General features: G+C 41.7%; 1 protein-coding gene across 1 annotated transcript; it reads left to right on the top strand.

Annotated features, from left to right (window-relative positions):
• The first annotated feature begins 7,375 nt into the window (after nt 1–7,375).
• Nucleotides 7,376–11,773, top strand: arl9 (ADP-ribosylation factor-like 9). Its single transcript, XM_079745013.1, has 4 exons — nt 7,376–7,751; nt 8,499–8,676; nt 9,366–9,541; nt 9,819–11,773. The coding sequence occupies exons 1-4, from the start codon at nt 7,527–7,529 to the stop codon at nt 9,993–9,995; spliced, it is 756 nt and encodes a 251-aa protein (XP_079601139.1). The 5' UTR covers nt 7,376–7,526; the 3' UTR covers nt 9,996–11,773.
• Nucleotides 11,774–14,566: the final 2,793 nt, after the last annotated feature.

Below are 14,566 nucleotides of genomic sequence, written 5' to 3'. Positions count from 1 at the left end.
GGGTAAGGCTGCCTTAACCATCAGCACACACAGAGGTCTAGACACCGGAACATCTGCTCTGTGAAGAAACAAACTATGCAATAAACCATTTCAAACAATGCATACAAGATGCCCAGTAAAAGCTACCAGGGTGGAGTGTGCCAGCCACACTCCTATTGTGCAAACATGTCGCACAATAAAGAAAATCCCCTTTCACTGTCAGTTTTCTCCATTCCAGTTATTGTATTCTATCAAATTGGTTCTAGATTGTTTTGCTCTGGTCAATTATTATGGATTCCTAATGCTGTGGAATAATATAAATTCAGAAGTGTTTAATAATTAGATTCCCATGTAGTGCATATGAGTGAGTGATCCTTTGGAAAGTACTTCAGTAAAATCGACCTGAATTAAATTCAATTCAATTTTATTTGTATAGCCCTTAATCACCATTACAGTCTCAAAGGGCTTAGCAGGCCAAATATTTATGACACCTCGGCCCTCAGTCTCTCTAGTGAGAAAGTAAAATATTTAACTCATCAATGCTCCTCACATCCGAAGAGATCAAGTGAGATTAAGCTGCCATATTGGTTCCAGGGCTATTTTGCTCTCTAAATAGCTCTTATTGGTTGATACAGCACTTTGGTGGGAGGGCAATATGGATATAAACACAGTTGTTTCTTCAAGCTGAAATAAATCAGAAAAATAAAAACACTGTTTCAAGGTTTAATTTTAGAAAAATGCAATGCAATGCTGCAATGCAATGAAATTAAATGAATTATAAATATTACATGACTTCATAGTAGGTATCCATTTTAGTTGTCCCTGTTATGTTTACATTCTATGTTTATTCTATATTTCCATGTTTAAGGCCCTGTTAGTTTTCCTTATTATGTCTATGTTCGATTTCCATGTTAAGTTTCCCTGTGGTCATTCTTTGGTCTACTTTCGATAGTTAGCTGTCTTTATCTTTGCCCTGCCATCAACGGACATCTCGGTGACCCATCTCTCCGGACCATCCCGGTACTGGGTTCCAGTGGTACTGCATTGCCAACCTGACATCACACGCACACATAAACAAGGAGCTCCTTCCGGACAGTCCGGTGTTCTGCCAATTTATGCTCCCTTGTCAGATTTTGTTACCTAGTGGTTCTGAGCATGCATATGACGACACTATTGATCTGCAGTGTAGTATTGGTGTAAAATACACATAATATACCCCTGAAATCTCCAATAAAGACGTTATAATACAGTATAAGACTCTATCGAATAATGCTACCCTATCAAAAAGTGCTACCTTATGTGTTTGGTAGCGTATTTAATCTGTAGACCAATTGCCTCTATCAAACGATGCTCCCACTACAGAGTCACGTTATTTTACACCACTACTCGCCCCACCCCATGTACATTGTAAGAATATGGGGAGCATATTTTGATACTGTATTATAACGTCTTTATTGGAGATTTCAGAGGTACAGTATGTGTATTTTACACCAATACTCAATAGAGTCGTCATACGCATGCGCAGAACCACTAGGTAGCAAAATCTGATAGGTAGCAGAACACCGGCATTACACATTCATATCGCTCACATGCACCGCCTGCACAGCCGCTTGCCGGAACGGTATTGAACTCTTGCGGGACAATTACATCATCATACATTTTCTGAAGTTTGACCTTTGAACTTTGAACTCACTCACATCAATGCTGGAAAGCAACAAAGAACTTTGAAATAGAATCCTGATTGTATTGTTGTACTGCTATAGCTATGGTTGAAATGATTTGTCATTGTATATTGCAGAGTTTATAGCAAGCGTGAGTGAGAGTGTGATTGGGCATTAGGCCACCAATATTGAATGGGTATACTGTAATAGTTATTCAAGTAAATATTTAGAGTAGGTCTACTGAATTTTTTTTATCTTTTTATTATATTTAATATTAGTCAAAATCTTATTTAATACTGAATCGTTTTTATCTATTTATTATGTTTAATATTAAATATCTTATTTAATACAGAATTGTTTTTATCTATTTCATATATTTAATATTAGTCAATATCTTATTTAATACTGGATTGTTTTTATCAATTTATTTTCTTTAATATAAAGAACAAAGTCTTTTGATTCTCAGGTGCTGGTGATGTGCAGTCAACAATAGTATATCAAGTCAAAGCAGTGTCAAGTCACCGCACACTGATATAAGCTGATTAGCTGATTTATTTTTTTTGAACAACGCGTTTCGCTGCTGCTTCATCAGGGCCACTCTTCAAATTCAGATGACACCGACAGGTGATTTACAGGGTCACTTGACCTCACCAATTAGTGCAAGACACCAACAAATCAACACTCCAATCTTACATACAATACAGTCCAAGGCTCACACATCACAAATAACAATGTTCACATATAATACATAATACATCCAAGGTTCACAAATAAATAACAATGTTCAAAATTAAGCACATATACGTTTAAGCTTTCACAAGGATAGGCTACACTTAAATATCATGCTCACATATCATAAATAACAATGTGCAAATATAGATGCTCAAACACCAGAAGATTAAAACTTTCACAAGAATACACTTAAATCCTGTAATTCATTGAGGCCATTGGGTTCCACCGTGTTTAATTGATTTATCCAGTAGGCCTCTCTCCTTAAAACTTTTTTAATCAAGTTGCCCCCTTGTGGGCTGGGTAGCACTCGCTCTATGCCAATGAATTTGAGGGAGGTGGCTGGTCCATGGTTCTTTTCTTTATAATGTCTGGCAATGGCATACTCCATATTGCCATTTCTTATTGCCCCTTTATGTTTTGCAATTCTCAGTTTTAAATTCCGTTTGGTTTGACCGATGTATATCAACCCACACGGGCATTTAAGGATGTATACCACATGTATCGATAGACCATTAATGAATTCCTTTATGTGATATTTCTGAGTGTGGGTGACTAAATGTTTTTGTGTCAAATGTATGGGAACAATGTGCACATTTCCCACATCTATAATTTCCGTACACTTGTTGAGCAAGCCAATTAGTCTTTGGGGTTTCCATGTATGTAGATCTCACCACCATATCCCTAATATTCTTTCCTCTTTTAAAACATAAGCGAGGTTTCAGTGACGATAAATGATTAAGACTTGGGTCACATTCTAACTTTCCAATGCTTATTGACAATTAGTTTGACCTGCTTTGATGCAGTGGAGTATTGAGACACAAAAGTCACTCTACTTTCTGAGTGTTTAAGTGTAGGGTTTAGTAGTAATTTTCTGTCTCTTTTGTAGGCCTTTTCAACTGCTTGGTCAATTAGCGTTTCATCATACCCCCTTTGACTTAAACGTTGGGACATTTTATGTACTTTAATTTCATGATATTTTTCATTGCTACATATCCTTCTTAGTCTGACAAACTTACCATAAAAAAGAACATGAAATTAAAGTACATGAAATGTCCAAACGTTTGAGACAAAGAGGGTATAATGAACATTAATTGATTGACATTTGACACACAACATTTATTTCACTCAGGTGTTTCTGTAAATGAACACAATTTTCAGCTGTTTGTTATTATTATTTTCAACTAATGATGACAAACAAATAATTAATATGCATTCATAGTATACTACACCTTCTATTGAACAATTACCCCTGTAACCCATAAATTGACTCATTTTATAATGTTGTCAAAATGCTCAGATACTGACCGCTTTCAGACACACGTGTAAGTACTGATATTCTCCTGCTATTCTCCTGATTGGCCGTATATGTGAGCAACATATCCTGACATTTGTACCCTGAAAATTTCCTGAATAATACTACCCCTGAGGTATTAATTTCTCGGTAGGAAATTTAAATGACCTTATATGTGAATGAGGAGTAAAAAGTCATCAATTCTCACACCACTTCCAATCCGATTAAAGCCATAGTTTGACTATAATCCTCAATTGGACAACTGCAAAAAAAAACTGGCTTTGAAGGAATTGCGGCACTGGCTGGAGGGAGCTGAACACCCCTTCATTGACTGGCCCGAGCTAGACGCCTCAATTCTCATCAAGCCAGATGGGCGTTGTTTTTTCGGCCTCTTCAGCTTCACCCTAACCTAACCCACCGTCCAGGTTCCAGGAACATCAAGCCCAATGCTCTCTCCCGCCAGTTTGCCTCCGAAGGCTCTGTTCCAAGCTGTGACAATATCCTCCCCTTCGTCCTGTGCGGTGGCCGCGGTGATGTGGGAGATTGAATCACGAATTCTTGAGGCCCAACTCACGGAACCAGTCCCAGGCAACGGCCCTACTATTGTCTCTTTGTGCCTGTGTCAGTTCGCTCCCAGGTCCTTCAGTGGGCGCACACCTCCAGGTTTTCCTGCCATCCTGGAATCAGCCGCAACCTCTCTCCCCTGAAGCGGCACTTCTGGTGGTCCACAATGGATGCTGACAACCGTGCCTTCATGGCCTACATGGTGTGTGCTCGCGGGAAATCCTTCTGTCGTCCGCCCACTGGCCTGCTACGCCCTCTGCCAGTACCTGGCCGCCCCTAGTTACATATCTCCCTCGATTTCATTACGGGTCTTCCTTCATCTCAGGGAAACAGTGATTTTCACCATAGTGGACCGTTTCTCAAAAGCGGTTCATTTTGTGGCTCTCCCTAAACACCCCACGGCTTTTGAGACAGCAGACCTCTTGGTTAAGCATGTGCTGCGTCTCCATGGAATACCCTCCGACATCGTCTCTGACCGTGGACAACAATTGATCTCCCTGGTGTGGAAGGCTTTCTGTCAAGCTCTGGGAGCATCAGTGAGTTTGTCTTCTGGTTACCATACACAGACTAATGGGCAGGCAGAGCTTTTCAACCAGGATCTTGAAGCGGCACTCCGTTGCGCCTCACTAAAAAACCTTCCTCTTGGAGCAACCATTTGGCCTGGAATGAGTACATTCATAACTCCCTACCAAGCACAGCCACAGGTATGTCACCACCTGAGTGCTCTATGGGTTACCAGCCAACTCTCTTCCCAGCTCAGGAGGTTGAAATTGCCGTCCCATCGGTTCAGTCTCATCTCCGTCGGTGTCACAAGATTCGGGGGGATGTGCGTTCCGCTCAGCTGACCGCAACTGGGCGCATCGCTGACCGACAACGGCCCCAGGCTCCCAACTAACTTGCGGGACAGAGGGTTGGGCTCTCCTCCAAGACCTACCCCTCAAGACGGTATCCAAGAAACTCACCCCCCGTTATGTGGGCGCTTTTCTGATTGATTCTATCATACACCCTACAGTAGTCAAACTAAAGTTGCCTTCTCATATGAAGGTTCATCCCAAATTCCATGTCTCTATGTTGAAGCCTGTTTCCACCAGCCATCTGCCCCCCCCCCCCCCCCCCCCCAGTTGCAGCTCCTCCACCACCCTGCATCATCAATGACCAACCGGCATACACTGTCCGTCGGCTGCTGGACGTGCGCCGACGGGGCCAGGGTTACCAGTACTTGGTAGACTGGGAGGGTTATGGCCCTGAGGAGCGCAGCTGGCAGCCCCGCAGCAATATTTTTGACGCAACCTTGATCCGGGATTTCCGTGAGGAGCACCCAGATAGACCTGGTGGGTCGCCTCGAGGGGCCCATTGAGTGGAGGATACTGTTACAGCGGTGGCCTCACACTGCAAATGCTCTGCTCTGTCTGGTCCTCTTTGGCAAGGTGTTCCCTCGTTTTCCCCCGGCTCTACACCTGTTTAACCTGCACACCTGCCATCAATCTCCGGTCATCATCTCTGCCCTAGTTAAACCCTGGTTCTTCAGCCACTCATCTTCGTTTTACACCGACCAACACAACTCGTCCCTTCCTAGTGTTTTGATTGTTAAGCCCTTGTGTTCTGTCACTCGCCCTAACAATCACCTCCCTATGGAGTGTTGCTGAACCCTCACCTGTACGACCACCCTCCTGTCGCCAAACCCTCGCTTGTACGACTATCCCCCCTTTACTATTTACTCATATTGGGTAATACATTCATTAAAAAGTAGTAATGTTTATTAATGTACCTTTTTGTTTCAGTGTTACTAATATTTCGTTTAACCCAGTGCATTTTGTGCGTTTACTAAAACCCAACGATTCTTATTTACATAGGATTATACTGTGATTGCTTCATTTAAACTTTTGCAAACAAATAATCAGATAAAGAAAATACAGGTAGATTTGTTTTATTTCGAACCATGCACATTTTTTATTATTTTAAGAAATTTGGCTACAAAACAATGTAGACCGATGTAAAAGTTTAGGGTAACCATGACTGTGATATAGGGACCCATATCTCTGGTATAAATACTGATATTTTCTCTCTGATCCGCCGGCCGGCTTAAACGGCCCACGAGAGGCCGCGGGCCCTCGGCACCCGCCAGAATGCAAGACCGCCCAGTCCGCCACCGTATCAACCGGCATTCGGCAAGTAGTCAGGTAACCCATCAACCTCTGCGTATTCGGTTGCTAAGCGACGTCAACGTCATTGTCTGATCAAGACTACCAATGGTTACAAATAAATTGTAAAAAGATACACCTTGTGAAGTTATTTTTCCGTTTTGGGAAGTAGCCGTGTAATAAGCGGGATAATGCTTCAGGTCGAAGCAAGACAGCTCTGCTTCGCGTCGGTGTCCGGTTCGCCCTGTCGGGGCTTATTTTCCCGATAATGACCGGCGTTGTATACATTATCCCTTACTTAACGTCAATATTTCTCTGTATGTGGAAGGGAATATGTCTATGCTGCGTGTTTGGGGATGTTGGAAGTTGGAAGTTGGAAGGCAGACCTACCCACTTCACTGGCACAAAACATTTTTGAGAGGAAAATAAATTAAATAAAATATATATGCGTTCTACTTAGCAATTACCTGAACATGAAAAGGGTGCAAATGCTCACAATTTTGTGAGAAACCTTGGCCTGTGCTTAATGCAACTGCCATTAAAAATATTCCTACGACATTTTGGTGTTTCTGGATGTGCCTTTTCACGGATTCTTCTTTCTCCTTGTCATAGTTAAACCACTAGTCCATTTTCTCGATTTTCTTTTGTCTAGCTTTCAGATTGTTTCAATTTTTTTTCCTTTCAGGTGCACCCCCTGCAGTAGTCAAAGTCAAAGTAACCCCATTAGAGAACCACTAGTCTATCTTATCTATGTTTCACGAAGGAAGTGTCACTTGAAGTCTTTGGACTTATGTTGAAATGGCAACCTCATCTATTGCAGGAACATACTACCAGGCTTTCTGGCTTTGCAAAGGGATGAAGCTATGCGATGCGGGGGCACCATATCGCCATGGGAACTTAATATTGACTAACCAACCCAGCAACTCAGAAGAAGATCGCCCTCTGTCGGCTTACTCTTTTATTACAGCACTTGTTACTTCTTTGTTTTCGCCCGGAAACATCGGGTGGACAAGTTGTGGCTAACTTCCTGTTGTTATAATCCACTTGTGGAGCAGTATAACAGATTGCAAGGCGAAATCGGCAAGGCGTTAAAATGTGATCAACGGACGCGTGGGGAAACAAATATTTTATCGTGTTTGCAAAAAAAGAAAATATAACATGTCTGGGTTTAGGGAAGCGGTGTTTGTCGGCACATCTATCGCACTTACGGGCGGACTTGGTTATGTCATCTGGACATACATGAGCTCGGGATGCAAGCAACCGAGACAAAAGGAAGATCCCGGTCTTCAAACGTCAACGCTTGAATCAGACTGCATTGCCAAAACACAACTCTCCGCTGTGACTGCAGAGGCAGCGCAAGCCCAGAAAGCTTCGGTAGCCGAGGTACAGTGTTCATGTACTGTGGTGTTGTAGAATAGCACACTTCCTTGACTCCGATTGACGGTCTCCTTTTCTGTGGGCCGACTTCTCTTGCTCCATTCTTATTGCAGCATTCCTTATTTGTTCTGACCAATTCATTTTTGAAGTGAAAACAACATGCATGTTATTTGGACAGCATACTTATAGCAGGCATGAACCATATGCTCAATGTGCATCAAATAAGGTGATACTTGGATGCGTACATACATACTTTTATTTGCTATACTGTGTATGTCATTGTGTGCTACTGCAAAAAAAAAAAGGCTTTTTATCACAACCTCTATAAATTAAATCTTTTTCTACAGACCTTAATCACAGTTATTCTGAAACCCTCATATTGAGACCCATATGAGGGTTAATAACTGACTAACTAATAAACATTGAAGAAATCATTTTAAAATAATTTAGCTAAGAAAAATATACGTTGTCTATGGTGATGATGTGCTGGCCGGTTAGCATTCTGGTAACAATGAGGGGAGTCCAGTCACAGTCACCACAAAACACCAGGCATCCAGTCACAGTCACCGCAAAAGACGCATCACCACAACACTGAAAAAAAAAAACGGAATTATGGATGGAAAAGATAGAACAAATGGCCAAAAACAAAGGGAGTGATTAGCAAGAAAATAGCAGCCCAAAATAGTAAATAAGTCAATAATGCTGTGTCATGCCTCCTTGAGTTCATCAGTATTTTCTGTTTCCCTCACTCAGTCCAAATCGGGCCAGAAGGCTAGTAACCAGGTGCTGGTACTGGGCTTGGACGGGTCCGGGAAGACCAGCCTGCTGCACTGTTTTTCCGCGGGCGGTCTGGAACAGGACGTGGTGCCCACGGAGGGCTTCAACGCCGTCTCCATCAACCGAGAAGACCTGCAGATCGAGTTCCTCGAGAGTAAAGCTCCACTCTGAACTTATGAGATTCTATGCGTAAATAGATAGACTCTGACTTCCTTTATGATTGTATTGTCCTCCAGGGAGGAAGTTAAAAACAGCAGATAAAAATACACAGCAAAGCATCAGTGCCTGTAGTTATCAGGAGTGGCATCATTATGGTCCCCCTCATTCTTCTATGACTCCCATCAGTTGACAGCTCCAAGATGGTGGCTGCATTGAGGAGTTTGTTCAGAGGACGTATTTCTCATTTCATTTCTCAACATTTCATGAATTAATACTTCCGATATGAATAAATAATATTTCTACAAGGAGCTTTCACCCCCGCTTTTCCTGCAAAAATGTGCAGCCTAAAAAATTGCAAACTCTACGATTCGCATCTCCCTCTCTTCTAGTACGTGCGTAAAGCACAGTTTATGGCGGTCGATATTGTTCTCCACACAATCCATTTCAGGCTGATAGTCTCCTTAAGACGGTTCCCTCCCCCACATTATGTCAACAGAATGATATATGCCATAATTGGATAGTTTTATATGTATGTGTGTGTATATATATATATATATATATATACATACACACACACAAGCACTTCTCAAAGAAGTCAAAGACTTTATGAGTGATGGCATTGTTCCGGGGCAAATTTATGTGCTTATGAATCTTTTGTGACGTTGGGACATTTGTATTGTGCAGTCGGAGGAAAGGAGCACTTGCGTCCCTACTGGCAGAAGTATCTGGGCAGGGCAGCCGTGCTGGTGTTCGTGGTGGACTCATCCAGGGCCGACCTCTTCCCGACGGCCAGGATACACCTGCAGGAGCTGGTGGCCCGAGACCCCCTGCTGCCCCTAGTTGTGCTGGCCAACAAACAGGTAAGAGGGGGGGGACTCCATGATTTTATTGACCAGGTTTATCCTTATACAGACACTGTCATCCTAAGAGACTTGCAGGGAATTCAGATAAAGGTCATTGAAGAGCAGGTATGGTCAGGCTGATCTATCCATCATCTGGGTGGGCAATGCCAGTGTGATGTCACTGTAGGGGAGCCGATGAAATGGCCAATCAACTTCACATCCGTTCTTACTCATGTCCCTGAGCAACCCTCGGCTTGGGTCTCTGGTTGGCTGATGTGTCCCTTCTCGTGTGCAGGACCTGGCGGGGGCGTGCAGCATCACAGACCTCCACGAGGCCTTGGGGCTGTGCCAGGTCGGGGACCAGCGGAAGATGTTCCTCATCGGCACGTACGTCCAGAAGGGAGAGGCGGAGCTTAACTCCGGAGCCGAGGACGCGCGCGACCTCATCTTCCAGATGGTCTGTGACGTGTGACGACGCCGGCGGATTAGTACCTGGATTTTGTCCTGTGCGGGCCATTTACGATTGTGTGTTTCTTTTGTTGCTTTGATAAACTTAGTTTCCTAAGTTTATTTTGCACTTGTTAGTTGTCTTTTGTGTCATTTGTTTTTCGCCCAGGTGACTCAGGCTGTGGCATTTCAATTGAATGCATGACCATGTTTTTACACGTGGAATCAGATGAGACACAATCAAAGACCTGCACTCACAAGCACCAATATTTCTTGTTTTAAACAACTTGACTGTATTGCATTGCTGGTCATTTCAGACTAATCCGATTCCATTTGTTTTTATTTACTAGTGTTTATGATGGTAGTTCAGGGTTTGGCTTGGTAGATGTGTACTACTTCACCTCTTTGCGGTTTCTATGCTTTCTGTCAGACCAAACCAGGTGACATCGCTTCACTATGGACCTTGTAAAGTAATTTTGCTCTGGGAAAAGTGTGTCATTGTCACCAGAGGTTTATTGTTACTTTTTATTTATAAAAGGAATCGCAAATAATTGGGAGAACATAATTTGACTGACTTCTTTATAATTTGTGCTGAACGTGTGGATTGTGGATAAGAGAGCTTTTATTGTAAAACACCAAGAGTAGCGGCGCCAAAGAATTATAATTGTGGGAGCTAAAGGGGGGGGAGATTGTTTAATATATTTTGACGCAACAAATTATGCTAAAAACTACAATATGATACGAATCAACCAATCAAATCACAAGCAGCAACTGTCATTTACGCAAATGAAAAATTTGATTTCATAGTCAGTTTTGTTACGTATAAGGCAGTCCGATGTCTTCATGTATATATATTATATTTTTGTTGCGATCACGGCCGTGGTCGCCAAGTGCCGCAACGGATCCAGGGAGGTGTGTGTGGTGTGTTTACATAAAGGCAACTTGCAGGGTCGTGCGGAGTATGGGCCACGAGAGTTGCAAACTCCTATAACTTGGGCATCCGTCTGGTCATTCCCGTGCTGCTCACCACATTATTTAAAACATTCATATTTTCATCACAAAATGACTGAGTTTATTTGGAGGGGTGGGTTTGAGGGGTTCAGCCTTCATCAGGAGGAGCTTAAGCCCCCGCTAGCCCCTCCCCCCCGCGCCCCGCTGAATACCAGCAATGTCTTAAATTGAAAATACAAACCATGGATACCTGATAATGATATACATCATATATACATATCATATACTGTATATTATTTTTTTACAGTACTATCCATTTAGATGGGTCTTAGATACAGCCCTCCTCAGTCTATGGCAGTTTGAAATGAGAAACAATACATTTTCTGTATTTTTATAGCAAAACATAGTCTGAGCCAATGTCACAGACTTTATATGGTTTACTCACAAACTAGAAATGGTCATATTGAGTGTCAAGTTTTTAACATGTGTTTCTACTTATTGTGTCTTTTCAATTCCTATCATTTGCATTTAAAATGATCATATTTGAAAAATGAAAATGGCTTTTATTTTGGTATTAACGTAGGGAATTGAGGTTAAACACAAGTTCAACTTTTTAAAATCGCATATCTTTTTCATATACCAGCTTTGTAAATGTCAGGATTTTGACTGTTATGGTATAATTTCATTGAATATATTTAAAAAAAATGTGTAGACCCCAATGTTATGTATAAATCACAAACAAACTTTAAAGAACAAATTAACTGTATAACTTTAACCGGTTAAACGATCAACCCACAGTTTTAGCATATCAGTAATGTAATTTTTTACTAAAATAAAAGGCTGAAGACACTAGGTTGAATGTGTTGTATGTATTCTAACCTTACAGTCTATAGTCGCCATTGGTCCACCTCCACCTGTTCCACCCTTCAATATTTGTAAAGGCCAATCCGCACAATCACACCTCCAGCCCCACCCGATCAGCCTGCCCCAACTGGCCGATCAGCCAGTTGGGGCACTTCAAACTTACAGGCCTGTAAGTTTGAAGTTCAAGTAGGCCATTTTGAGTAACCAGACAAAGAAATCCCAGGCCTGACTTCAGGCCTTCTTCCAATCCGTCCCCTTGTAGAGCGCATCAGTCACTTTTTGAACAGCTCTGGTTACGGAAGTAAATTTCCCATTCATTTTCTCCATTGACATTTCAGAAAATCGTTATAAAAAGAGTTTTAAGCCTGTAACCAGGTCAATCATCAATCAGGTTAGTCATGACCATTAAACATTTGATCCGGGCAAATAAAATTTGGAAAATGGAAAAAAGGCAAAGGTACAACTTGTACCTTTGTTCTTGTAAAGTCTTTTACCATACAAGACTACATTGGACGGAGCTCGTCCCTACTGCAGGTAGTAATTTGGAGGAAAAAAAATCCATCTGTGTGTGCTTCAACCTCTGCGAAACTGGCTTGAAGATGGTTGATGGATAAATGCTCTGGTACGAGTCAAGATCGCACTGCAGATTCAGGCCATGCGCTCCAAGTCACAGCTCGTAGCCTGTACTAGCTCACAAGGGACACTGCACATTTGAGGCAAACCCTCCAACTTTTGAGGAACGGTGCACACTGGATGGGGAAATTCCCAGAATAACTTCAGTGTTCAAGAGTGTTTTTCCCCAAAATGTGAAAACCGTCACCATGAGCAGCAGACAGCAGTGCAAGAAGCCTTAGTTAATGGTGATTGAGATGACGGTGAACCCGTTTATTGAATAGAGTTCAGATCTTCTAGTTTTCGACTCCTTGGATTCATCAATTTCAGAAACAGTAAGGAAGGTGGAATTTTGTTGAAGAAGGGCTGGAGCAGCGAGCAAAGCTAATCACAGACATCCTCCCAGGAACAAGATGCCTCTCTTCAGTCTCAAATTTCTATAGAAAAAAATAACAATATAATCTGAATGATAGATTGACTTGTTTAACATGTCAATTTCTTTTTTAATACGCAGGTGAATCAAAATGCCAGACAAACTGTGTCTGATCCTGTTCATCCCCTTTTTAACAAATTCAGCCCCCAAGACGCTATAGAGCAGCTAAAGCAACCAAGAACATCTACAAAGTCTTTTATACCAAAATGTATTAACTTTTCCATGTCTGTTATTGCTGCCCGTACTGTGGATGTTGTGTTATTTATTATTCTACTGAATTAATTGTGATTTACTGTGATGTATTTTAACTAGCCTGAGAAAATACATTTCCACATTTGTGGACGTGGAGTAGTAGTTGTTGACTAGTAGTAGTAGTGACTTGTTTAAATAGTAGTAGCCTATAATGATTCTAATACTATCATATAGCCTAACAACATAACTGTATTTAATTACACTAATATCTAGATGCTAATTGGCATTGACATTAGTCATATTTTTGTCATAGAATCTCTCCCCTCTATATAAACATCCACTTGTACACACATCCTGACACGGACGTATAACCAGCACTTCCCGTCCGACCAGTGGTGAGGGAAGAGTTGGGAAGTCTGTGAGGCGCAGCAAGTGGCTTGGGTTTCCGACTCTACTTACGGGTCTACGCCGAGGGATTAGTTACTACAGGCCGACGTTACTATGACGCTGACAGGAGTTTCAGTTGTCGACACCAGTTCCTGTCAGCTCACGCTTCTCCACTTGAGTCAACATGGTGTCTGTGTCTGGCAATGGTAAGTGTTTTCTTTTTAAGATTGTTGTGATTGGTCACCTTTTTCTAAGAGTAAGCAACAAATGTTTCCATCTGTTTTTTTAGGGATGCAAGGCACATTCTCACCTTCAAACAGGTGCACATCTTTGTGTGTGTGTGTGTGTGTGTGCGGCTTTAACCTTTTTGTCTTTAACATACGTCTGATTTGCAAATAAATAATCATGAACTTGTAAATAATCTATGGTTCCATAGTTATTGTTGTTTGTTTAATGGCTGTAGTTATATTATTCTGTGTTCTAGAATCTTGGAGTTGGCCTGCCACAAATGTTCCAAAACAGTTTGTGTTACAACACCTTGGTACGTCTATCTAAAAAATAAACAGTATTTATCTTGTCTGACAACAATGCATTTTGAATCATATTGGAAAAGAACAGGTAGCAATCAAATATGTCTTCGTTTGTTGTTTTTGCCATTTCATATGACTCCCTAAAATATTACAAAATAAGCCTATATTGGAATGGAGTTTTGGTCTGAGTACTAGTAGTAGTAGTCCTAATAATTTTTTTGAGCAATTGGTGTGAACCCCTTGTGGAAACGTTTTGTGTCACGATAGAGGTCTGGCATCATGTACGCAGATTTCAGCAAAAGAATCGGAATAGTATGAGGGGAATAGAAGGAACATTCTTCTGATAAAGGAGAATTACCCTGTAAATGAATGCATTTTTTAAATTTTTGTTTCTATAATAAAAATGGTTCATTTTATTGGCCAGTGAGAAGCTAACCTGGGGAAACCAGGAGCCAATATGGCCTATCTGTCGCTCTGCACTGGCTGCTCATCCTTCCAAAAGAACACAACGCTTGGCCCGGCCAAAGAGAGATCTCACAGCAGGGGGTCCTGACCACAACAGGTAACCACCCCAGTAACCCACACACACTATTATTGATGAGCTATTAACGAACCGTGACTCAGTAC

Source organism: Pollachius pollachius (assembly GCF_949987615.1).
Source record: "Pollachius pollachius genome assembly, chromosome: 10".
Lineage (NCBI taxonomy): Eukaryota > Metazoa > Chordata > Actinopteri > Gadiformes > Gadidae > Pollachius > Pollachius pollachius.
This window is presented reverse-complemented; position numbering and strand designations above follow the sequence as displayed.